Consider the following 22,048-nt stretch of genomic DNA (forward strand, 5'->3'; position numbering starts at 1 on the left):
GTACATTCCGCTTCCAAAATAAATCGTTCTTCTAAAATGTCTGTTTGTTCAATTATTTGTAGCTATTACACGAGGTGGTTTTACGATTTACTGATTAGATATTGATCATTGAAATATGTATTTTTTTTTTACTAGTACTGACATATCTGTTGTTTCTTTCAAATCTCATGAAGCCTTAGGTTCAAAACCATAAGGGTTCTTAAGAAAAAACACTTTCAGTACATACTGTATCTATAAGCATCTACATAATAGCATTTCTCAATTAATTTAAACGAGGAATAATTACTAATTAATTTGTATGATTTTTTTTTATTTTTGCATCGTGACATGGTACCAACAGCAGCACCTGGAAGGTGATTTGTTAAAGCACTGTTCACATTTATGTAGAAAAAAAGCAACACAAGGCTACCAGAGAACCGAAACAGTGGATCGTAGCTTTTGAATGAGGAAAGCCAAACATTTAAATACTGCATGATAGTAACATGACGACCCAGCAGTTACAATTTTCCGAAAATATGAAATAACCCAGGTGTTTACATAGTCTCTGTGTCTTTACCTTATTCTATCTAAGAGTTTTACTTTGATTTTATGAAACATGACATTCCTGGTGTTCAGAAATGGCTTAACTAATCAGCCAGAACTAATCTGTAACTTAACTTATCAAAGAATAACAGAGAAAGTTCCCATTCCACAAACAACTTTGATGCCATTAAGAAATCTGTCAATTATTAACATTACGCAATATTGTGCTGTATTAAAAGAAGGTAACAAATGACAGGTTGAGGAGGCTTATGGAACTGCACTGATTAAGGATGCTGCTACTGTCTGTCTATCTTTGAGAGAGAGGGAGAGGGAGAGAGGGAGAGAGAGAGAGAGAGAGGAAGAGAACAAGCGAAAGAGACGCTACATTGTGAACAACGACAATCTCAGAAGAACAACAGATCAGGAGCGAGTAGCAGGACAAGGATAACACTTGATATGTTAGTCAATGTCCATTTCAGGAGGTTTGTTCTCTGCAGTGTCCTTCTCCGTTCCTGCAGGCGTGGCTTTCTCTGGGTTGGGTGAGTGGTTCTCTGAGCCCTCCTGTCCATTTACTGGTCCATTTTCTGTCTTCTCCTCCTTCGGTGGCTCCACTTTGGGCTTGGGTTTGGACACCACAGCATTGCAGGCTTGATAAAGCTCCTAAATAAAAAGAAAATGGTTGTTTCAATTTTAACTTCTGGATTGTGTCTAAGTGAAGACAAAAAGCTCCATCTTATAATGAACTTCATATAATGGCCATTACAAATAGACTTTTTCCCCCAGTGTGCATTTTTCTGCTGTCTCCATACCTTGGTCTTGGCCTTGATCTCCTCAACTTTAACCACTGGGTCCAGGGTGAGGCCCTGACTGTTTTGCTGGTTCATCTTGGTGTTCATCCAGACCATTGCATCGTTCACCTGCTTGTCGACTCGAGTCACTTCCAGCTCATCTAAGTGACTGTACTGCTCATCCTGTTGGAGGTTGTGGTAAATATAAATGTATAGATATATAAATCTGGCCTTGTTATTTTAATATTAGTTTGTAATACAGAAAATTCAACTATCTCAAATGTATTTATAACACTAACAAAGTGATGTACACAAACAAGAGAACAAATGAAACACATAAATGAAGAAGACGGTGTATTACGTATTAGCATTTTAAACATTACTAATCTTTATATCGTTGTTATTGCTTAGTATTTATAAGTTATTGCACTATTGCTTTTATATAAATATTATTAGACAAATATGTAAGTTATTGCACTATTGCTTTTATATATCTGCCAATATGACTAATAATCAGATTTCCAAAATTAAAGACTGTTTTTTTTATGCTGTACCTTTGCCTTGTAAGCTTCGATGATCTTCATGTACATCTGGATTTGTCTGCCAAGGTCCTCAAAAGCCTTTGGCCTCTCCTCAGACTCCAAATATCTGAGTAGGATGGGTTGACCCAAGTTCTGTAGAAAATCAGATTTAGTCAGGAAGAAGCACTGAGATACTGAATGATAGTTTTAGGGCAGTCAAAGAACCTTGAGTCAAAATTGACAAGTTATTCTCATTAACTGATGAGCTGACAGATGCAACTGTCAAATGGATTTCAATGGACTGTAGACTGATTGATATTGTTGAGGACAACAGGTGTTTTAAAATAAACTCTTGATGTTTTCTACAAGCCACCATCATAATGCAGTGATGACTATGATCCACCAACTCTAGGATGCAAAATCAAACTTCTCATTTAGTCACATTTAGGGATGTTGACTTGACTCAATTAATTCTGATTAACCGCGACTCACCCACAGTGATCAATTTGTTTGTTTTAAAAGCCAAGGTTTTTTTCCCCCTATACACAATGAAAAAAAAAGGAATTTAATTGTAACAATAAATGTGTGTTAAGTTACCTTCAATTCAGCCAGTTTATCAATGTAAACCTGTTTCAGTTGGTCCTCCCCATCTTCATACAGCCAGTTTTCTGTGTCCTCCAGTTTCAGAGAGAATGTATCACGATCCTAGATGTTGCACAAAAGGTCAGATTTAACTCTCCTTCTACTCTTTATGCATTTTTGGCAATTTTCAGGTTGGTTATTGTTTTTCAGGTAAGTAAGCTTTTTCTTCTGTGTTGTTCTACTTTGATAGTACATGTGAATAAATCGCTTTCATTAATTACTGGCTGGGCAGGTGAGGCTGTCTCTCTCAGACTTAGAAGCTTCACTGATAAATTAAATCCTATTCATATTATTTAAAAATAGGTTTAATGCCCAGACTGCCTTTTAGTCCTTCTACAGGTCTATGTGTTCATCAATGCAGCTTCTTTGTCAGTTGAACTGGTTGGCTAAAGGACTCCAGCGATCAATACTCACAGCTTCATTCACAAACTTCTCCAGGACACCATGGAGCTTGTCTCTCATGTCATACACGTACTCTTCCACGTTGTTCTTTGCGTCGTTTCTCTCTTTCTCCAGTTTATCCTGCATGATCATTTTACCCTGGAAAAGTCACAGATTAAGGATAACCACTCATTTCTCTTTCCAGAATAGTGCACAAAAAATCCGTTTGTAAGAGGATAGAAAATCAAACTACCATTTAAGTCATATTAAAAGTACCAATCAATGTTTTAGTGGTAAATTTCATGCCTTGTTTTTTAAATACATTTCTAAGTGTAGCTTATAACAACATTACAAAAAATGGGGCACACAAAGGTTAATTAAGGTAGAAATTCACACTACTATTTCAAGATAGTTAGACACTAATTAATCTGCAGTGATTTTGAGCTTTAATAAGCTGAATCCACAATGACGCACAGTTTAAATAGTGACTAAGTCTCACTACACTGCTGCTGGGAGCAAATGCTTTCTGAGTACATGCAAGACATTCCCGGTGATTTTTAGAACATTACCTCATTCTCAACAAACGTATTTAGCAGATCACTGGACAGCTGCTTGTGCAAATTGCTCTCTATGGGCAACTCCACTGACTTTGTTTTCACTTTGGGCTTTTTGGCCTGAGGGGGTTGGTCGTTCTTCTTCTCCTGCTTGGCATCCTCTGTTGTCGTCTGGAGAAGGACAGAGGAAAATTAATTAGTGTGGTTTTCAGAGCTGTTTTCTATCCAATGAGTAAAACCTGCTCAGGTTGATAATTTTAGTTGTGTTTCATCTTTCTGACAGCAGACACTACTTTCTGGAACAGCGCAAAACTTTATATAAATTGTTATATCAATCACCGGTGGAGGCCAGTTTAAGAACGTGTTCTTATTAATCCAGATTTGTCAAACCAGTACAAGGGTGCAGGGATATGCACTTAAGCACTGACATCCATGATATGGATAATTGTCACATCTCTTGTTGTCCATTAATTTGAAACAGGAGAAACGTTTTATGTTAAATTTTCTTATTCCCATCTGTCTGAATATTTGTAGTTAAGTGTTGCTAAACACTTTTATTGGTCTGATACTAATACTGTAACTTGGATTATCTGGTAAAAGTGGGACTTTAGGCAAAGCTCGTATATCAAAGTATTATAACAAATGGTAAAAGTGGTACATTTCTGTTTAAGATCCCTCAAAATCTTAGGAATCCAAAATGAGTCTAGACCTCAATGACAGAGCAAAAAGTAAAAAAAAGTAGAGCACAACCTCAATCATATTTACTTTACATGATTATGATGACATCTTTGTTAAAAATGTACAGAGCAGCACAGTGTGTTAGACATGCTGTCAGTGTGCAGCTGTGACTTTAAAGACAGTTGCTTGAAAATTCAAACATTTGCAGAAAATATCTCCACATAGGTGACGTGACATTAGTGCTAGGCTAAAACGACTGTAACTAATAAATAAAAATAAATAAATATCAAAACGCAATTTTGTCCTGCAGTGCAAAAGGTAAATATTAAACAAAGCAATGTCATTCTAATAAATATGTTCCCCAAAAAGAGATCCCTCACACTCTCCTGCAGGCTTTCCAGTGTTTGTGCTACAGCTTCCAGCTCAGAGCTGAGCCTTAATGTTGCCCAGAAGATTAGGTGACAACAGACATGCACGCACAAACTGTAACTTTCAACCCATTCGCATTCACTCACAATTTGCAGTACATCTGACCTTTTGTGTCATTTTCCATATGTTTGTATATTGTATGTATTCAGCATGTTTTATTACCTCCATCTCCTCTGTCTCAGATTTCTTGTCTCCATTTTCCCCAGACTGAGGCTTCTGATCCTCTTGGTCCACCTGCATTTTGTTCTGACACATCGTAACAAATAAAGAGTCTAAATTATGTAACATTACATTTGCCACAATGTGGCAAAACACATTTACAATTACTTTTACATACTAAAAAAAAAAATTTAAGCAGTCCAAGCGGGCAGTTGTGGCTTGGTGGTTAAGGAAGCGGACTTGGGTTTGTAAGGTTTCAGGTTCGAGTCCATCAGCTGCCAATTTGCACAGGTGCTTTGAGCAGGGTACAGGTCTCTCTCTCCGAGCAGAGGTCACATTTCATTGTGTGTGTGTAGTGGTGTGTTGTGTCACAATGACAAATAGTTCACTTTCCTTCCAAGTGTTGGTTTGGTGTTTTTCCAGATGTGTTGCATTTGATAATTACTTTATGTTGTTTAATTTATTGGTTGTGCTTACAAGATAAACAGTCACTCAGTGTTAGTTGGATCAACAACCCGTGAAATTTTATAGCGATGGTGATTGAAAGAATATCTTTAAGCTTGTTAAGACAAGAAAACCAAATTCCTTAGCGATGAAAAAATTGACGAGGTGTGGCCAGGCTGACATTTCCAATGTGTGAACAAAGCAAAGCAAACAAAGCATGAAGAAAACTGTCTCCTTTCACACGCTTGCAAACAGACATGCAATGTTAGGCTGCATTTACTCCACTCATTCTTTGGCTAAAAAATACACCTGTTAGCCACACTAGCAGAGCATCATAAAGCTCTAAAAACAAAGAGGGTGAAACATCTCAGCTACTAGTTTCACAGTGACCTAGCATCTTATTTTTTTATACAACCTTATACCACATCTGAGACCCATTCATGTTACTTAAAGATCTCAGGCTGTTCGGGAACTTTAATTGTGAATTGTTTAATTGTGAAGGGACAGTTGTTTGTCTATAGTGTCACAGCCACTAACTTACCTTCCCCCCATCCTGACCCACTTCTACCAACTACAACTTTATTTGGCTGTGCTGACTTTGTAAGCAACTGTGATAATGTTACAGTTTTCATCATGAGGTATACATGGTTATACAACGTCTTGTCTCATTATAAATGACAATTATTAGCAGTCATGTGACATGTTATTTAAGACATTGAGATGGGTGCATAAAATGGAATTTAATTCCATTTGTTCATAAGAAAAAAGTCTTCCTTTGGTGAAATCATTTTTGCCAAATAGAGAGTAGTGTGGATGCAGCATAGGGTGTTGGCTCTAACAATTATACTGTGAACAATACACACCTCCTCCTCTTTTACTGCCTGGTCTGTCTCCATTGGCTCCTCACCCTCAGCTGTTTTCACGACCTCCACGAGTGACGCACCTGAGACACTGAACAAACCGTGGATGTTGACACGAACTTTCACCTTGACTTTTGCACTCTCACCAGACGCCTGAGGAACCACATTCTGGATCAGGAATTGTCCTGAAAAGGTGTAAAAAGTTAGACAATGTAAAACAAGCTCGGTAAACCAGTAAACATCAATATAACAAACAGGCTTATGAACATTTTTGCTTCACTAAATACTCTAAATACACTACTTTTTGGACTGAGAATCTAACTGACAGCAAACTTTAGGTACCTATATTGGTGCAGGGGTGGGGCAGCTCCTTGGGGTTGCTGTAGAAGGCATCAAGGGTAAAGGGTTCGCTCCGGAAGAAGGTCAAAACTTTGGAGAAGGGAGCTGCATGGTTCTTTGGGAAAACTTCACAATTACTGAAACACACAAGAACAAGTTGTTTCTATAAACTATAAACAGATCTTGAAGACTGAGCTTTACTGTGATTTCTGGGATACATAAAACAACTTTGCTTCAGTTCCCAATGAGCTTGTACCCTAGTCCTTCTTCAGCATCTGAATTCCACTTCAGGGAGATAGAGTAGGGAACAACATCTGTGATGGAGAACTCCCTGACTTTAAAGGCTGGTGACAGAATAGCACACTGTGAAAGACAAAGGGAGAAGGTTATAACTTTGACAAAATTAATTTCCCTAAAACGGGCTTAAGAATCAGCTGTTGATAAGGAATATAATCAATGGTCCTGTTTAACAGCACCTCACTGAGTTTTTGTTATTTATTAGTAATCCATGTCTTGGATTATCCTACATGATCTTTAAACCTAGTACTGAATAACTCAAAAACAAATGCATAGATGCTTTGAGCAATTAAAGGTCTAAGCTACGTAAGTCCCTGTTTGATTACTCTGGATACACAACACTGTGGTCTTAACATTTGGATTTATCTTACTTTTTTGTATGTACTTATTCCAAAGGTTTTGACATTTGTGTATTGTGCAGTTGAAATAAAAAAATCCATGAATAAATAACCAGCAGTTAAAAAAAAAAACATCTTTTTTTGTGATGCCTGTGATCTTCCTGCTGTCAACAGAAGCACAGTGTGGGTCGTGACAGTTGAACGGTACCTGAAGAGCACAGCCTCGGGCCACGGCCTCGTCTGCGTTCAGGGTAGTGCTCAGTTCTTTTCCAAAGACTTTGCTGATTCGCTCTTTGATGGCAGGGATTCTGGAAGCACCTCCAACAATCTCCACTGCATAGATGTCTTCTTTTTTCAGTTCTGTAAACAAAAGAAGGAAAATAAAGTGTGATACAAAGCAGATGCTTGGCGGGGGTGGGTCTTTTTTCTTTTCATACAATATATGCCCTGGTCATTGATACATTTAGTGCTGTAACTAATTGAAATGGACAGGCATGGGTAGACAGAAATAGAAAGTCGCTACAGCAGAGGTATGAAGGGAGGGAGATGTGTCACCATTGCCCAAGGGGAAACGCTGTTTCACCCAAGCACAGGACAGAACCTTGTCTATGTGAATCTGCTTGTGCTTACGGGGGAAGTCCAACTGTTATTAAAATCACATGTACTCACTTGCTTGTTCCATAACACTGCGTAGGGGACCCTCCACTTTGGCCAGCAGCCCCGCACACATCTCCTCAAAATGACCTCTGGAGACACACGGTCAGATATTATTAATAGTCAGCAGTCACACATAGCCATGAAAAAAAAGCCCTATGAAGCGAAGCCAAAGTGCTAGCTATTTATAAACAACATAAAATCATCAGCTTTAAATAGAGAGAAAAAGAGGCTTCATAGTCACACTACCTCAGACAGTAAAGCCACTTTCAATATCAGTTTCTATTTTTTCCCCACATTTTCATTTTCACATCTAGTCCTGGTTCAGTTTCTTTTTTGGGGGCATTCTCATGTATTACATCATGTGTTTGGAATGGCTGGATACTGCGGGGTGGGAGGAGGGGGTAAAAGCCTACAAAAACATCAAATTGCTTGTTGTAGTTATTGTGTCGACAAGCGCTACCAAAGTCTAAACTTGAAATCCACATTGAATGTTTTGCTTGGTGCATTCGTAAAAGACTGTTTACACTGAAAACAAGCTACCTCGGCCCCTGTTGGAGACGTTAACAACACTAGAGCATCTGCTAGAGTTACTGAAAACACACTCCTCCAAGTCTGCCCATATGGCTAAAAAGCAATATCGGAGCCACAGTGATTATGCACAGGCTTTAAATTGAAATAATAATAAATAAAACACAATCCAAAATGTGCTTCACAATCCTGATTTTAGGAACTCACCTGTTGAGTTTACTGGAAACATCAATGTCGTTCATGAAGCATTCAATGTTGAGTGGTATGTCGGAGGAGTTTGCACTCATCAGCTTTTTGAGCTTCTCACACTCTTGGTAAAGTCTCACCAGAGCCCGAGGTTTTGTCTTGACATCCAGTTTGTACTTCTTTGCAAACTCCTCACAGAAGTAGTTGACCAAAATATCATCAAAATCTTTGCCGCCCAGTTCTGAATCAAAAGCAGTAGCCAGAACCTGATGTCAGATGAAAAACAAATGTCAATAAATTAATTCATTTAAGGATTTTTACACACTATTCTTTAACAATTATGTGGAAATTAGGTTGTTAGTATGTGTAGACACACAAAAAGATGTTTGAAAAGCACATCAATGTCCAAATAAAAACATTATGAAAACTTATGAGATGGAAATGAATGAAGTCAATTCAATAATTTACTGATTACAAAATAAAATAAAATACTAAAATGATATTTAAAATGAATAATTCAATTTCAACTAATAAAATTTAGGTTAGTGGCCAAAACTGTTTTGTTTGTTTTTTACATCAAAGCTTATTTTACAAAACTAGAAATTATTGTTAACAGTCTTCACATAGTATGTGTGTGGCGTGTATATACTTTTGAAGTGATAAAGAACAACACAGATTAATCTAAAATGTGGAAACAGCAGTGTAGTTGATCTCAAACCAGATCAAATTCTTTAAAATGCTAAATCCTCATAACATTTTTGGTTATGAGGATTGATTATGATTGTTATGAGGTTCCTCAATACTGGTCTCCAACTGGACACAAATAATTAATTACTTGCCTTGAGCCTTCCCTTGTTGAACGCACAAACTGACACCTGGTAACCGGAGTGGCCCACATCCACAAATGCCACTATTCTGGGCTTTTCTTCTGGGGCTGGCAAGTCCTGTTTGTAGATGCCATATGCCAGAGCCACTGCAAAACACATGCATAACAGATGACCTTTCCCCCCACATCACCATACCTATCCAACAATAGTCCAACCAAAGGCTTTTAGCACCAGAATTTCAGCTTCTGCATATTTATGAAAATTTGAACCAATAAATTGGTTCAAATTTACATGTATTTCTTTTAAAATGGAACAACCTATAATTTTACACCCTGTACTTGGTATCAAGTGTTCCAGGACATAATCTCACGAGAAAATTAACACAAGGATTTTGGATGGGAAAGTAAGTAATTGCAGTACAATTTGAACCAGAACACCACATTCTGTTCAGCACTTACCAGCAGTCGTCTCATTCATTAGCCGTAGACAGTTGAGGCCTGCAATCTGAGCTGCGTCTATGACAGATCTCCTCTCTAAATCAGTGAAATAACTCGGGACCTGGCATCGAAAAAAAAAAGATTATTGGATCTCTGAGGTGTAAAATATAAACACTAGCAGTTTTAGTAAGTATCTGACTTATTATTACACCTCTAAAAACTCTTTTACTACTTATTCATCTCTTTTAAATGAATGCTAAATTTGTAGCTAAATGAAGCCTACATCTCCTACGTTTTAGATACGTATCGATATCAATATTATCAGAGTTTGGGCAGCAAAACAAAATATTACCCTGTGGAAAGGCTCAAGAGCTAAATATAGCAATCGGGCCTAATAATAATAACATGTAGTCTACGCCTAGCAAATGTTAACTGTAGATATACTGTAGTTCCAGTAAAAATAAAAAAGCCTCACTCTGCGTGACCTGTAACATTACATAACAGATGGCATTGATGCGCTGAGCACAGCGAGGAATAAAGATTTCACACTTTTACTAACAAGGTGAAAGAGGAAAAATATCACTCTCAGACAAGATATTTGCTTTTGCAGAACATATGACGCAAACAACCTAGAGGGCTATTTCATTGGCCTCCATTTTTAGTTGTACTCAACATGCTTATATTGCACTGGCATTGAACAACTCTATGGTATCATCAATTAATAATTTTAGATACTGAAAGATGAAGATGATCAGTTATAATGCATGTTGTTTCATTTGTGGATAGTCAACTGAATCTGTCGGTTTGTTGCAGAGGTCTGCAGGAACGCTTACAGAGATCACACAATCCACCACTGGCTTCTTCAGTGCACTTTCAGCAGTCTCCTTCAGTTTGTTCAGCAGCATGCCAGTGACCTGTTCGATGCTGTCCTCCATGTAAACCACCTTGATTTAGAAGGAAAGTCATGACAATGATTACAGACATTACATCAATAAAGCTAACAGAGTAAAAAATGTGTGATAGCAAATTCTAGTGTGGAAACTAATCTCTGTTATTTGCATTCTGCAACACGTCAATTTAACATTTTCAATGTTTTACTTGCTATTCAGGAACCAAACTGTGTGGTGTAAATGTAAATGTCATAGTATTTAAAAGGATGGATACAGAAATTGTGACAAAGGCAAGCAGGTAATAATAGATAAAGCAATATGAGCAGTAAAGAGCTGCATTCTCATTCTCAACATTCCTCCTCTCTCCATTGTGTATTCTATCAAAATTTTTATGACTGTTCTTTTTATTTTTGATCAGACTTTTTGAGAGCACTGCAGACTGGTATAACTCCTGATGCTTGGTGTTAGGAACGGTAACAATGACTGTTTCTTCCACTATGTTCACACTTGTCTAGAGCATCCTTACTTTTATACCAGTGGATCCAGAAGGCATCTGTGCCAAGTCATACACAAGCTTGGACTTGGATGACTGGATGTAGGGGTCTGAAAATGCCCTGCCATGGAATCGCTTAAAGCCCTGCACTGTATTTTTACAGTTTGTCACCACCTGGACATTGTAAATAAGGTTAAAAAAGTATTATGATGACTTATACAAATAAAACATTTCTTGTACTGAAAAGAACTCAATAGATGATGACAGAATTTAATTATTTTACCTGACTCTTGGCAGCTGCTCCTATTGATCGATTTCTTGGTCCAAATGACAGAAATGACCTGTTTGATGAAAAAAAAAACTAAAATACTAACTTACCTGCACATACAGGCAATGTCTTAAGTCTTACTAAACACTCAGCAATAACAAGGTGTCCATCATCTATGATGGCATACTTTGACAAATTTAACAACTGTTACAGCGGACTTGTATTTGTGGCCATAAATCATCTAAAGAATTATCAGTATTTTCCAAATGCTAAAATACTCCTTATTCTTTTTAGAATAGTTATTTTAGCGTTGAAACACAGTTTTTGGCTTCACCTGTGCACTTCTTAAGATTCATCTCTTTCTTGTTTGACAGAATAAACAAAGTCTGAAGTGTTGTGATGACTTCACTTGTATCTCAGCAGCTTGTGGTTGTCTACACATGACAGTTATGACCCATCCTATCAAAGACAGAAGTCAGAGTGACAGTTGCTGTCCAAAAGAAAGTGCAGATGGTGATGTCAAAGACCAGTCAACACATTATATATCAGAAGGAAAACAGAGAACAGACCCTGGGCCGCAGCTAAGCCAAGAACAGCATTGTATTTTCTGATTTTAATGTTATAGTGTTGAGATTATGTAATCAAAATGGGATGAATTGAAAAGTAGACCAAATTACCAATGGCCTTATCTAAACTTTGGTGGTGCGTATGTCAACCCTACTGAATGATTTACTGCATTGAATTTGTAATAAATAAATTTCACATCTAACATCAAATCTGATTTATTAAAGTATAGTATATTACGTTAATTTCAGTCTCAGGTACCACATTGTTCTTTTATCGCAACGCTCTTATTTTGTGTAATAGGTTTTATGCATGACTTCAACACTGATAATGCTTTGTTCTTGTACTGAAAACAAAATCTTCTAAATACGTCTAATGAAAAAATTAAAAGAACGTACACACCATTTGCGAATACAAACTATAGTGTCTAAGTCAAGTATTATACTATAATAGGTTGTATAACACAACATTTTAAAAATGTTCCTTAAGAAATTTAGATTATGTTTTGATAATGTATCCAAGGGCTACAATTGCTAGAACGTTCCAAACGAAGAGCGATTGGTTGCCGTTTCCTTCTCTAAATGCCTACTTTACTAGACGGGACACACCGCGTGGACGGAGCTTAAGATGTCACGATTCTAACAACAGTATTTATGAAGGAGGAAAACACACCGCCCGCCTGTGGAAGGCGACTTACAAAGAGTGTACTATCAAAGCGCACATTAACTTAACGTTAGCATTCACATTTCTTAAAGAACTAGATTTTAGCCAAATCACTAGGAGCAGGAAACATCAAAAATGTTATACAGTATTGTTTATATTCAGAATTAAGGATTTTACTAGCATATCACAAAAACGTTTTCTAATATACTAGAATGATATAGAATAGAAAGAGATATTAAGTGGCCAGCACATGTTACATGTTGCGTAAAATGGTAGCTTATAAGTACCACTGAATTCACGTGTATTACACCGGTTCCCATTCATGCCCTATTTATAGAGGTTCATCCACATGTCTCAATCCACATGAATATCAGCATTCTATGTACTTACGGTGTACATCTGTCGCTGTACTCATTGGCGACTGTCTCGATTCCTCCTGCTCGGGCTACAGCTACATAGCAGCTTTGAAAGCCCAAGTCAAATCCCACCACTGACATTTTTTGTGGTACGTCAGTCTTGACTCCTCTTGTATCAACAGTGGGGCGTAGACGAATAAAATAAGTGCAGCGACACCCGTTGGATGAGAATGTTAAAGTACTATGGTAAAGCAAATTGTTCCTACTGTTCTAAGAACGGACACTTGAAGTCCTAATCCTTACCGCTGGCTTGTAACCGGTATCTGAAATCTGTACTGGCTCCAGCCTCTCACCAGGCTGCAGTAGCGAGGTGGTGTAATTGACTTCTCGTGGGGTATCGCGAGATTTAGTTAGTTCGAGCAATCTCTGGATTTTTCTATAACCACGTGAGACATACGGTAATCTTGTGATTTCTAGATATTTCGGTGTGAAAAATGTAATAGGAATGTATATTTTAAAAAGTACAGAAATAATGGGAAATGTATTCGTATTTATTGATCCGGATACACAACACAAGGACTTAAAGTAAAGTGTATCTTACACTCCGCGGTTTGTAATTATTATGAAATTATGGCAAGTGATTAGTCCGGCGTATTGATATGTGTGTGTATATATATATATATATAAATTAGTATATATTTATTTATTTATTATGTTATGTTTTTGTTGTCATTATAACACGGGGATACAATGACTGTATTGATAATATTAACAATACAAAGTGTTGTGGCTTATGATTCGGTGCACAGTAACACAGTCCAACCCTTAACCTCAGTAAGCAATTACACGCAATACAAAGTTATTAAAACAAAACCATTATGATCCACGTTCTTTCTTACCTGTTTGCGGTCGAGCAATTTTCTTGGATAGTACCACCCCTGTCCTGTAGAAGTCAGTGTCGGCTTTACAGTCGGCCTCTATGTTGTCTCTTTTTATACTGATGATGTGTCGAAAAAACTTCCTGCTCTGCGTTGTGTTCAGATGTGATTGGTGATTGAAAGTGGGGTTTACTGAAATGTCTACAGATCAGGAACGAACCTGGAACTTAACGTCATTGTTTTGCTATAAAATAAATACTAATATATTTAGTCTCTGAGCGCATCGAGAAAATAGACCCCAGATTGTACAACACGAACAGAAGGAAAGCTAGTAGGTATAGCCTGATACTTTGAGAGGTTGCAGCAGGGTTACTGATGGAAAATGGATTGCCTCTGTGAAATAGTTCAATCTTTGGTCGCATTAGCAGCTCTTTGTTTGATCGTGGTAAGTAAACGTAATTATTGTTTCTTTTGTGTTGGCAAACATTTTTTAAAATTCAGTTATACCTTGTATCACCTAACGACTGTATAATATACAGCCAAAGTCCAGCGTTATTTCTTAGTATATGAACGTATAGTTCAGACGTATGTATAACGGATTCGTACAGCTTTTTATGCAGTATTTTAGCGTTGTAATTTAAAAAACAGCTAAACTGCTATTCAACTATCTAATGCACACCTGGAAATGAGACTCACTCTTTTGTAAAAACTAAAGTTGGCTGTGGCCAAGTCGTAATTTACAGCCAAAGGTAAATGGTGTACCTTCACTCTTATAAAGAAACACTAGAACGTTTAAAGATAAAAATCATTAATCACCAGATAAAACTAATATGTCACTCTCGTTGTATGAATGGGTCAATGAGTATGGGATGAATAAAGTCTTATCTTATCCTATCCTATTTCAGGTTTTGGTTATAGCACACATCACTGCAGGAATGGTAAACCTTTCTCGCCATGAGAAGGAAAAATACTTTTTAACTGCCTCAAGAGAGAAGGAATGCTTTCCAAGCCTGCATGATCCTTGTTCTAGAGAACTCTCTGTAGTGATCCCAGCCTACAACGAGGAGTTCCGAAGTAGGTGATGTGCAGTCAAACCTGTCAGGGTTATTTTCATATCGTATCATAGTTTAAGTGGATTCTTGTATGTGAATTTAATGTGCTCTGATTTTTTAAATCTATCTTTATATTTGTACTACTAAGTTTGTAGAACTTGTGCGTATGTATACTACATATACAATTTAGTCTTTTTGTTATGTGAACTTGAACTAATGGGCAAAGAACTAATACATGCAAATAATTTTCACCATGTGTAAAATATATCTAAGTCTAAAGTTCCAGTTTTAATATATTTACTTCCACTTGCAGTGCCTGTGATGTTGGATGAAGCTATGGAGTACTTAGAAAACAGACAGGTAAATGCTCAGTTGAATCTTTTTCATTATAAACGCTATACCTAAAGTGGTCACTAGGTCGCAGCATTTGACTGAAAATCACATTTTTAAAAATTATCTTCCTGCAGAAACAAATTCCAACTTTTACCTATGAAGTCATTGTGGTCGATGACGGCAGCAAAGACAAAACCACAGAGGTAATAATTTTCAACTTTCAAGAATAAGTTAAAAAAATAATTTTGTCCAACAAACATAGCTTTGCCTAACATTACAAAATAATTGCTGTTGTGGTTTGTCCTTTTGGTAAACACTGTTGTATTAACCTGCTAGGTTGCTTTGCGGTACACCAGGAAGTATGGTGCAGACAAAGTTCGGGTTTTGACATTGGTGCAGAACAGGGGGAAAGGAGGTGCTGTGAGGATGGTAAGAAGATCATTGAACCAAAGCACAAAAGCAATATTTAATTTATATGGATTTTACACACATTAAATGTCTTATCTGCAGGGGACTTTGAGCTCCAGAGGAAGAAATATTCTGATGGCAGATGCAGATGGAGCCACAAAGTTTTCTGACCTTGACAAAGTAGAAGCTGGACTTAAAGATGTCAACACCAACCCTGTGAGACTGTGTTTTTGTTGTTATCTGCCAAGTCTTATTACAATCAATTTCTCAATGCCCGTGTTTTCACATTCAGGACAACATGGCAATTTCCTGTGGTTCCAGAGCTCACCTGGAAAAAGAATCTGTCGCTCAGGTAATTTTCTCTTCCACTTCCTCCAGAGAATTCAGGTAAATTTATTTTTGTTAACTAAACTCCTGTTTCTATGTTTTTTTCTGTAGCGATCTGTTTTCCGTACATTCCTCATGTTGGGCTTTCACTTCCTGGTGTGGTTCTTCTGTGTGAGGGGCATCAAGGACACACAGTGTGGCTTCAAGCTTTTTACACGTGAGGCCGCACTGAGGACCTTCCCTTCTCTCCATGTAGAAAGATGGTAAGATGGTAATTTTTATCCCAATAAATTGTCCCAATAACCATGCTGTGCTAGCAGTTTTAGAGCATGCATAACAAAATTATATCTAATTATTGCAAATTCTGATTGTCATGGTGATAGAGCAACAAGAGCCCGGCAGAAAATCAATACAGCATGGCATGGCAATATTTTCAATGGGATGATTGCAAAGATTCTGACAGTGTCACATAAACAGCGAAGGCTTAAAAATGACTTCCTTATCCGATCAATTAAGCACTGTGGAACCTGTAACTTTACACTGTAATCCGAGCTAATTGGACAGAGAAGACCGAGTTCTCATCTATCTGAAGCCGTAGAGATATGACCAAGTTTCTCAAACAGTCAAGAGACAAGTTGTGATCAGGCTCCATGAGCAACATTGCTAATACATTAATTCATTTCTGACCCAACATTTGATACTGGTTGTAATTTATTTAAAAAGCAAAAAAAAAAACCAAAACATTAAACTCTACACTCTCTCATCTCAGGGCTTTTGATGTGGAGCTTCTGTATATTGCCCAGTGCTTTAAAATCCCCATCGCAGAAGTGGCAGTCAACTGGACAGAAATAGAAGGTTGGTTTTTCATGGAATATGTGGACATGTGTCCACTCCCACCCTGCATCCTATCTGTAATTCTATAATTATCACGGTGGATTGAAAGTCTGTGATTGATCTATTTTATCTAAATATTCATCCCCCCCGTAGATACAATTATTTTTATTGTGGGTATAAACCCCTGGTTAGACTTAAAAGTATCATTGGAATTTAAATGCATCTGCTCCACCAGGGTCCAAACTGGTCCCATTCTGGAGCTGGCTGCAGATGGGTCGGGACCTGGTTTTCATTCGTCTGCGTTACCTCACCGGAGCCTGGAAACTAGAGTCATCAGCAAAGAATGACTAGCCAATGAGGATGAACCTAGTATCCCTGAGACAGCCAATGATAGGGCCCTCAAACCTTTGTGTGAGGTGGGATCAAACAACTGTGCCTATCATGTACTGTAACCAACAACAACAAAAGAAATATACAGCCTTGTTCTTTTCCTCTTCAACAATCACAGGAGAAGAGGACGTGTTAGAGCACGGTTTGTTAATTCCACATGGTCCTGCCTTGTCTTTTTATTTAGATACTGGCTTGTGATGGTCATCGTTACAGATACACACACGCACGCAATTCTGTTGGCGTGACTCACAGAATGTCTGTTTGAATGATTCCTCTGTTAAGTTACTCAATGTTTACTTTGTTGCCAGCCAGTTTGAAGTGACTGAAGTGTGTCGTACATGAAGATCTGGTAATTACTGCACTCTGACAGGCAGACACAATGCTGTTGTTTGAGATTTAATAATTGGTGGTATTTTCTTCACATAAATGACTGAAAATAAAAATAATTCCAATGATGTGTGCATTGAATGGTCTATCGTCACTTGTTGTAATGTTTAATGTTTTCCTTATCCATAGAATGATTCCGTTGCATACCAGTGTAGGGCAAAACACAACCTAAACAAGTAACTGCAGGGTCGCAGGCCTTGACAGCAAACAGTGGAAATCAATTAATCAATTTTCAAGCCCACAACTGGATAAATAATCTCTCACTCTGCTTAATTATTAAGCATAATTATTACAATATTAACAGAGAGAATGTTGAACCTAGAACCTTTAGAACCTTAAGAGGTTTAAGTGAAATAATTTTACTTTGTTCAAACCTTCAGGTCCAGTATATAAATATAAAGGCTTGGGGATTTTTTGCATTATAACATGTTTTTCTTCTGTTAACATGAAGAAGACCAAAGAATTCTAAACTCCTCATTCTGTCGTCATCCCCTGTGTCCGATTCATGATTTCTTTTGAATCATCTCCTTCTGAGCCCTTCACCTCATAAAGCGTACTGTAAATTCTACAGCCCTGGATGTAAACGAAGTTGTTTGTGTGAGGCTGTTCGCCCGGGGTTTACAGTTTGTGGGTTGTGAATCGGATGTTTCTGAGACCTCCTGGAGACACAAGGAAGAGCATCCTGTTTGTCCTCTGTCTGTCTCAGTCCTCTGTCACCAGACAAGACAAACACTGTGGATGAATCATCATCTCACTCGTTTGTTAGGGGGGAAAAAAGTTTGTTGAAATGTTTGTCAAGCAATTGTGGATTAATGGATATAAAAATGTTAATTATTTATGCCACATTGTGGGAAAGCGAGTATAAAGATAAACCTATTTCTCAACAGCAGGTGACTTGAAGGAAAGGTATGAAAACGAGCCGATGAATCAAACATTATTGGATGAGGTTTTAAATGAATAAGACAACGAGAAAAAAAAAAGTCTACATTGTCTCATGATCTAGCCCCTAGGGGACCAGTGTCTCCACCATCATCCTCTTCCATCACCTATTCATCCCACATCAGCATCATTCCTGAGTGGTGCATTTTTATGATCACCCTGCCGCTGGGTGAAAAGAGAATATCATAAGGTTATAGTCACGATCCCCAGAGTGGTTTCACTCAGTGTTCCGGAGTATTGTTACGTTCCGCAGCAGTTGCTGTAAACTGTGAAAATGTCAAACTTGTAGACTCACTGTCGCCAGCCGGGCTTGCGTCATTAACTGGACCAGACAGCACACTCCCGATGAAGACTTGTATCCATCCGCATTGGTAAAGACCTGTGTGTGTGTTATTCCACCTATAACTTAAAGAAGCAGAGCAGATGTGTCGTTCATATTACAATTAAAGATGAAATACAGACATCTATTAATTACTTTGAAAGTGGTAAAGTATCAAGAAGCACAACAAGCCAATGTTTAATTTATATATATATATATATATAAAACGATTCGTTTCTGGCCAAATATCTTGGAAAAACCTGTTATCTTTTAGTAAGAGCCAATTTAAGCCATTTGACTCTGGATATAACTGGTTCCCCGCTCAGGTGACGGGCACACGCGCATCCACGCAGCTGCATTTTAAACCCCCGAAATCTTCAAAAAAGTTCCGGGAGTATCGGCGTAGTGATCTCGCCAGCATGTGCTGCGGTTCCAGCCAAACTGACGCCGGCGAGGCTGAGTGGCGCTGAGCAGAGGCTGCAGGAGGAGAAGAGGCTCCGGGCTTTACAGACCTGCGTAAACAAACCTGCAGAGGAGCAAGAAGGCAAAGGAAGAGGAGAGGACTGTATTTTCAAAATAAAATGAACGATAACGTCGTCGTAATACCTAAACTTTCCTTTTGGTTACATTTCCTAACACAAAAACTAACGCAATCATATAAATAATCCTCTCGGTTACTTTTAAAGGTTATAGGAAGGTAGTTAACATGTAATTTTAAAAATGCAATTCCTGCCAATAAAATAATAATAATAATAACCATATGTATAAAAACCGTAACAGTGAGAAAGTAATTATTTGTTATAGTCCAAATATTTATAAACATTCTTCTATACAACATGCACGGAATATCACCAAAAGTTCAGAAATAGTTCAGTGTCTAGTACACATGAAAACTAATACCAAGGTTGTGAAAAATGACTTCTTGGGAGAGAGAACAAATATTTTGGTTCTCTAAGTTGGTACATGAACACTTTTAGGTACAAGTAGGTAGAAAATGCAACCTCTCTATGCTCACAACAAATAAGCCTATTAAAGACCATGTATCATCTTACTTATAAATCGGTACGACTGTTGAACACCCAGATGTTGTCAACGTTACTTCCCTCTTATTTTGAAATTTGAAACAGGATAAAGACACCGTGAAAGCAGTCTTGACGTTTGAACGTCAACACACGCATGCAGACACTATCCTCATATACATGCACACAGACAAGCACCTTTGGCTGGACTGACCCGCAGACAGGGGGCATTTCTCAAGCACAGCACTGGACTGGTTACGGTGCACTTGTCATCACAACTAAGGTGAGCAAGTTGGCAAGCTTTTCACATCACAAAAAGTTTATTTCTTAATCTCTGTGAATTATTTATTTATCCTAAAGTTACCGTATTTAAATAAATTTGCCAGACGCATCATTGGCCAGAGTTTTACTATAAAACTGCTGACGTTGTAATCAACACTCATCGTAAGATTGGGTTGGTGTATTATTTAAATTACAGTAGTTTAAACAAAATGTAGGTTTAAATAACAGAAATGGAAGAAAAAACAATAATCTATTTACATTTTCACACATTTTTCGGTGTTTTTTTGTGTGATATGTATCCAAAGAATGACAGCTATGATTGTGGACGCAAACTTCCTGCTCCTGTATTATTATCGTTACTATGTTTGAACAGTCAGTCAGGGTTAGGAAGGTTGGCGCATCAGCCGGATTTTGGTAACGGCAAAAATGAGCCGTTGCAGCGGTAGTAAAGGAAGCTGGCGTGTTTACTTTTGAGGGAAGGGGGCGTCCTGGTGATAAAGCATTAGGTAATTAGCCTATCTGAGGGTGCAGACTGAGTGACGCCAGGCTGCGTAAAGACTGATGCTGCACTGAGCTGCGGCGCTTTGGCTGTCATTGTAAAAGCCCAGCTGTCCCCCTGTTTTTGTCTGCTCCGCTGCCGTCACTGCAGGTACACTCAGCGCACAGCGCAGTGTGTCTCACACCAAGTCAAATCCACGCACTAACATGTGCTGCATATTTGGGTACAAGTCCAAGGTAGATAAGAAAATGGCAGTAGATTATGTAGTAAAAGTTGTTTGTTTGTAAAGTCAAGTGTGTCTACAGAGTAGAGAAAGTACTGATGGGGTTAGGGTCAACACAGGGTTAATGTCACCAAACGTATTTAAACTGTGTGTTCAATGTTTTTTCCAAGCAGGAGCCAGACAAATGGTGCACCTGTATTTTTCCTAATTGTTTTACTTTAATAAATAAGAAGCCCCCCAATTATGAGTCGAAGAAGGGAAATTTAGTATACCTATGTTTTAGCACATTAAAAATTGAATTTAGCGTGCCATGAGTCAGAGTTAACTGCCCATCAAGGGAAAATTACCAAGTGAAATCAAATAAATCACTGATATAAAACTATTAACAACAAAGGTGGTGCGTTGTTAAATACATCTAAAAGTAAACATCTAAAAGTTACAGAAAAGATCGTTACACAGTTTGACATAATTGCAGCAGTGGTTGCAGATTATACTCATGTATCTAACAATGTAAACAAATAGATTATGTACATAGAAAACAATGGTATGAAATAATCAAAGGAAATATGTGTTTGCGCTTTAGCAGCTAATGTCATTGGCATGAAGGAGCTCACTCATTGATATAAATGATATCAATTAATATATTAGTATTTTTGTTATTGTTCTCCCTCTGCTGGTGATAATTCTTAAACGCAGGGTATTTGAGGACTAGAGAATTGACCTTCAGACAGGTGGTGGCAGAACTGAACTCTGGGCTGGATGTTGAAACCTCTTGCATCAAATGAAATTAATTCATCAAACAAAATCATACACCGAAGGCCAGTGATTAACGTATTAAAACAAATCACATTAAGATAGAAGTAGCACGAAGTCAATTGTATGATAAGTTAATGCAGGTGAATTTCAGTATTTAATCCATCACATGGAAATGCTGTTGCTGATATGTCAAATTTGTCTGTAGTTATATGGATATAAAGCAAAAGGCGACCTGTAGGGCCTGAGAGAAACTGCAAAAACAAATGCATATAAAATGTGTTGGAAACACTTCAGTTAAATATTCAAGATAGATCTGATATAGAGAACTTCTAGAACAATAGTTTTTGGCCAACGTGGGTAAAATATGATTCTCTTTGCTGTGGGGTATTCTAACGCAAAGATAACATGATTGGTCCTTGACATACACCACTGTTAAAGCATTCGGTTGCTACGACTAAAAATGCCCTTGAGTCTGGTTTCGAAGGTCACCTAAAACCGTGGAATTTAATAAATGCCTAATATACCTAACTATAATTTCCTGCCTAGCTGTTGTGATTTCTCTGGGGTTTGTTGGCACACAA

The 22,048-nt window shown here is 37.8% G+C and overlaps 4 protein-coding genes across 4 annotated transcripts in view; 2 read left to right on the forward strand and 2 right to left on the reverse strand.

Moving 5' to 3' along the window:
- Positions 1-293: 293 nt before the first annotated feature.
- LOC103395219 (heat shock 70 kDa protein 4) lies at positions 294-13,201 on the reverse strand. The gene is made up of 19 exons (XM_008332850.3): positions 12,856-13,201; positions 11,254-11,311; positions 11,004-11,144; positions 10,421-10,531; positions 9,609-9,708; positions 9,163-9,296; positions 8,345-8,589; positions 7,622-7,698; positions 7,161-7,312; positions 6,574-6,680; positions 6,321-6,454; positions 5,982-6,163; positions 4,678-4,761; positions 3,424-3,579; positions 2,888-3,013; positions 2,429-2,536; positions 1,865-1,984; positions 1,332-1,493; positions 294-1,182 (listed from the first exon to the last, which is right to left on the reverse strand). The coding sequence occupies exons 1-19, from the start codon at positions 12,960-12,962 to the stop codon at positions 982-984; spliced, it is 2,505 nt and encodes an 834-aa protein (XP_008331072.1). The 5' UTR covers positions 12,963-13,201; the 3' UTR covers positions 294-981.
- Positions 13,202-13,827: 626 nt separating this feature from the next.
- Positions 13,828-17,498, forward strand: alg5 (ALG5 dolichyl-phosphate beta-glucosyltransferase). Its single transcript, XM_008332853.3, has 10 exons — positions 13,828-14,144; positions 14,605-14,773; positions 15,065-15,111; positions 15,219-15,287; positions 15,421-15,513; positions 15,595-15,708; positions 15,785-15,844; positions 15,931-16,082; positions 16,589-16,674; positions 16,889-17,498. The coding sequence occupies exons 1-10, from the start codon at positions 14,082-14,084 to the stop codon at positions 17,002-17,004; spliced, it is 969 nt and encodes a 322-aa protein (XP_008331075.1). The 5' UTR covers positions 13,828-14,081; the 3' UTR covers positions 17,005-17,498.
- Positions 17,499-17,649: 151 nt separating this feature from the next.
- The window catches only part of rfxap (regulatory factor X-associated protein), a 14,323-nt gene continuing 9,924 nt past the window's right edge, over positions 17,650-22,048 (reverse strand). Inside the window, exon 4 of the mRNA XM_008332855.3 lies at positions 17,650-19,214. The gene's annotated coding sequence lies outside the window, so the exon portion shown is untranslated. The remainder of the gene's footprint in view (positions 19,215-22,048) is intronic.
- smad9 (SMAD family member 9) overlaps positions 19,464-22,048 on the forward strand; it is an 8,811-nt gene continuing 6,226 nt past the window's right edge. The window contains exon 1 of the mRNA XM_008332857.3: positions 19,464-19,990. The gene's annotated coding sequence lies outside the window, so the exon portion shown is untranslated. The remainder of the gene's footprint in view (positions 19,991-22,048) is intronic.

This window comes from Cynoglossus semilaevis, chromosome 19 (genome assembly GCF_000523025.1).
Source record: "Cynoglossus semilaevis isolate Cse_v1.0 chromosome 19, Cse_v1.0, whole genome shotgun sequence".
In the NCBI taxonomy this organism is placed as follows: domain Eukaryota; kingdom Metazoa; phylum Chordata; class Actinopteri; order Pleuronectiformes; family Cynoglossidae; genus Cynoglossus; species Cynoglossus semilaevis.

What these genes read in the sequence shown, in the direction of transcription:
- LOC103395219 (XM_008332850.3), bottom strand. Translation starts at nt 12,962, where the DNA reads ATGTCAGTGGTGGGATTTGACTTGGGCTTTCAAAGCTGCTATGTAGCT. An exon ending in CAGTGTTATGGAACAAGCAA is followed by an intron (nt 7,313 to 7,621) that starts GTGAGTACATGT and finishes TTTTGTTTACAG; the next exon opens with AACTGAAAAAAGAAGACATC. An exon ending in GATGCTGAAGAAGGACTAGG is followed by an intron (nt 6,455 to 6,573) that starts GTACAAGCTCAT and finishes TGTGTGTTTCAG; the next exon opens with TAATTGTGAAGTTTTCCCAA.
- alg5 (XM_008332853.3), top strand. Translation starts at nt 14,082, where the DNA reads ATGGATTGCCTCTGTGAAATAGTTCAATCTTTGGTCGCATTAGCAGCT. An exon ending in CAGCTCTTTGTTTGATCGTG is followed by an intron (nt 14,145 to 14,604) that starts GTAAGTAAACGT and finishes ATCCTATTTCAG; the next exon opens with GTTTTGGTTATAGCACACAT. An exon ending in CTACAACGAGGAGTTCCGAA is followed by an intron (nt 14,774 to 15,064) that starts GTAGGTGATGTG and finishes TTCCACTTGCAG; the next exon opens with TGCCTGTGATGTTGGATGAA.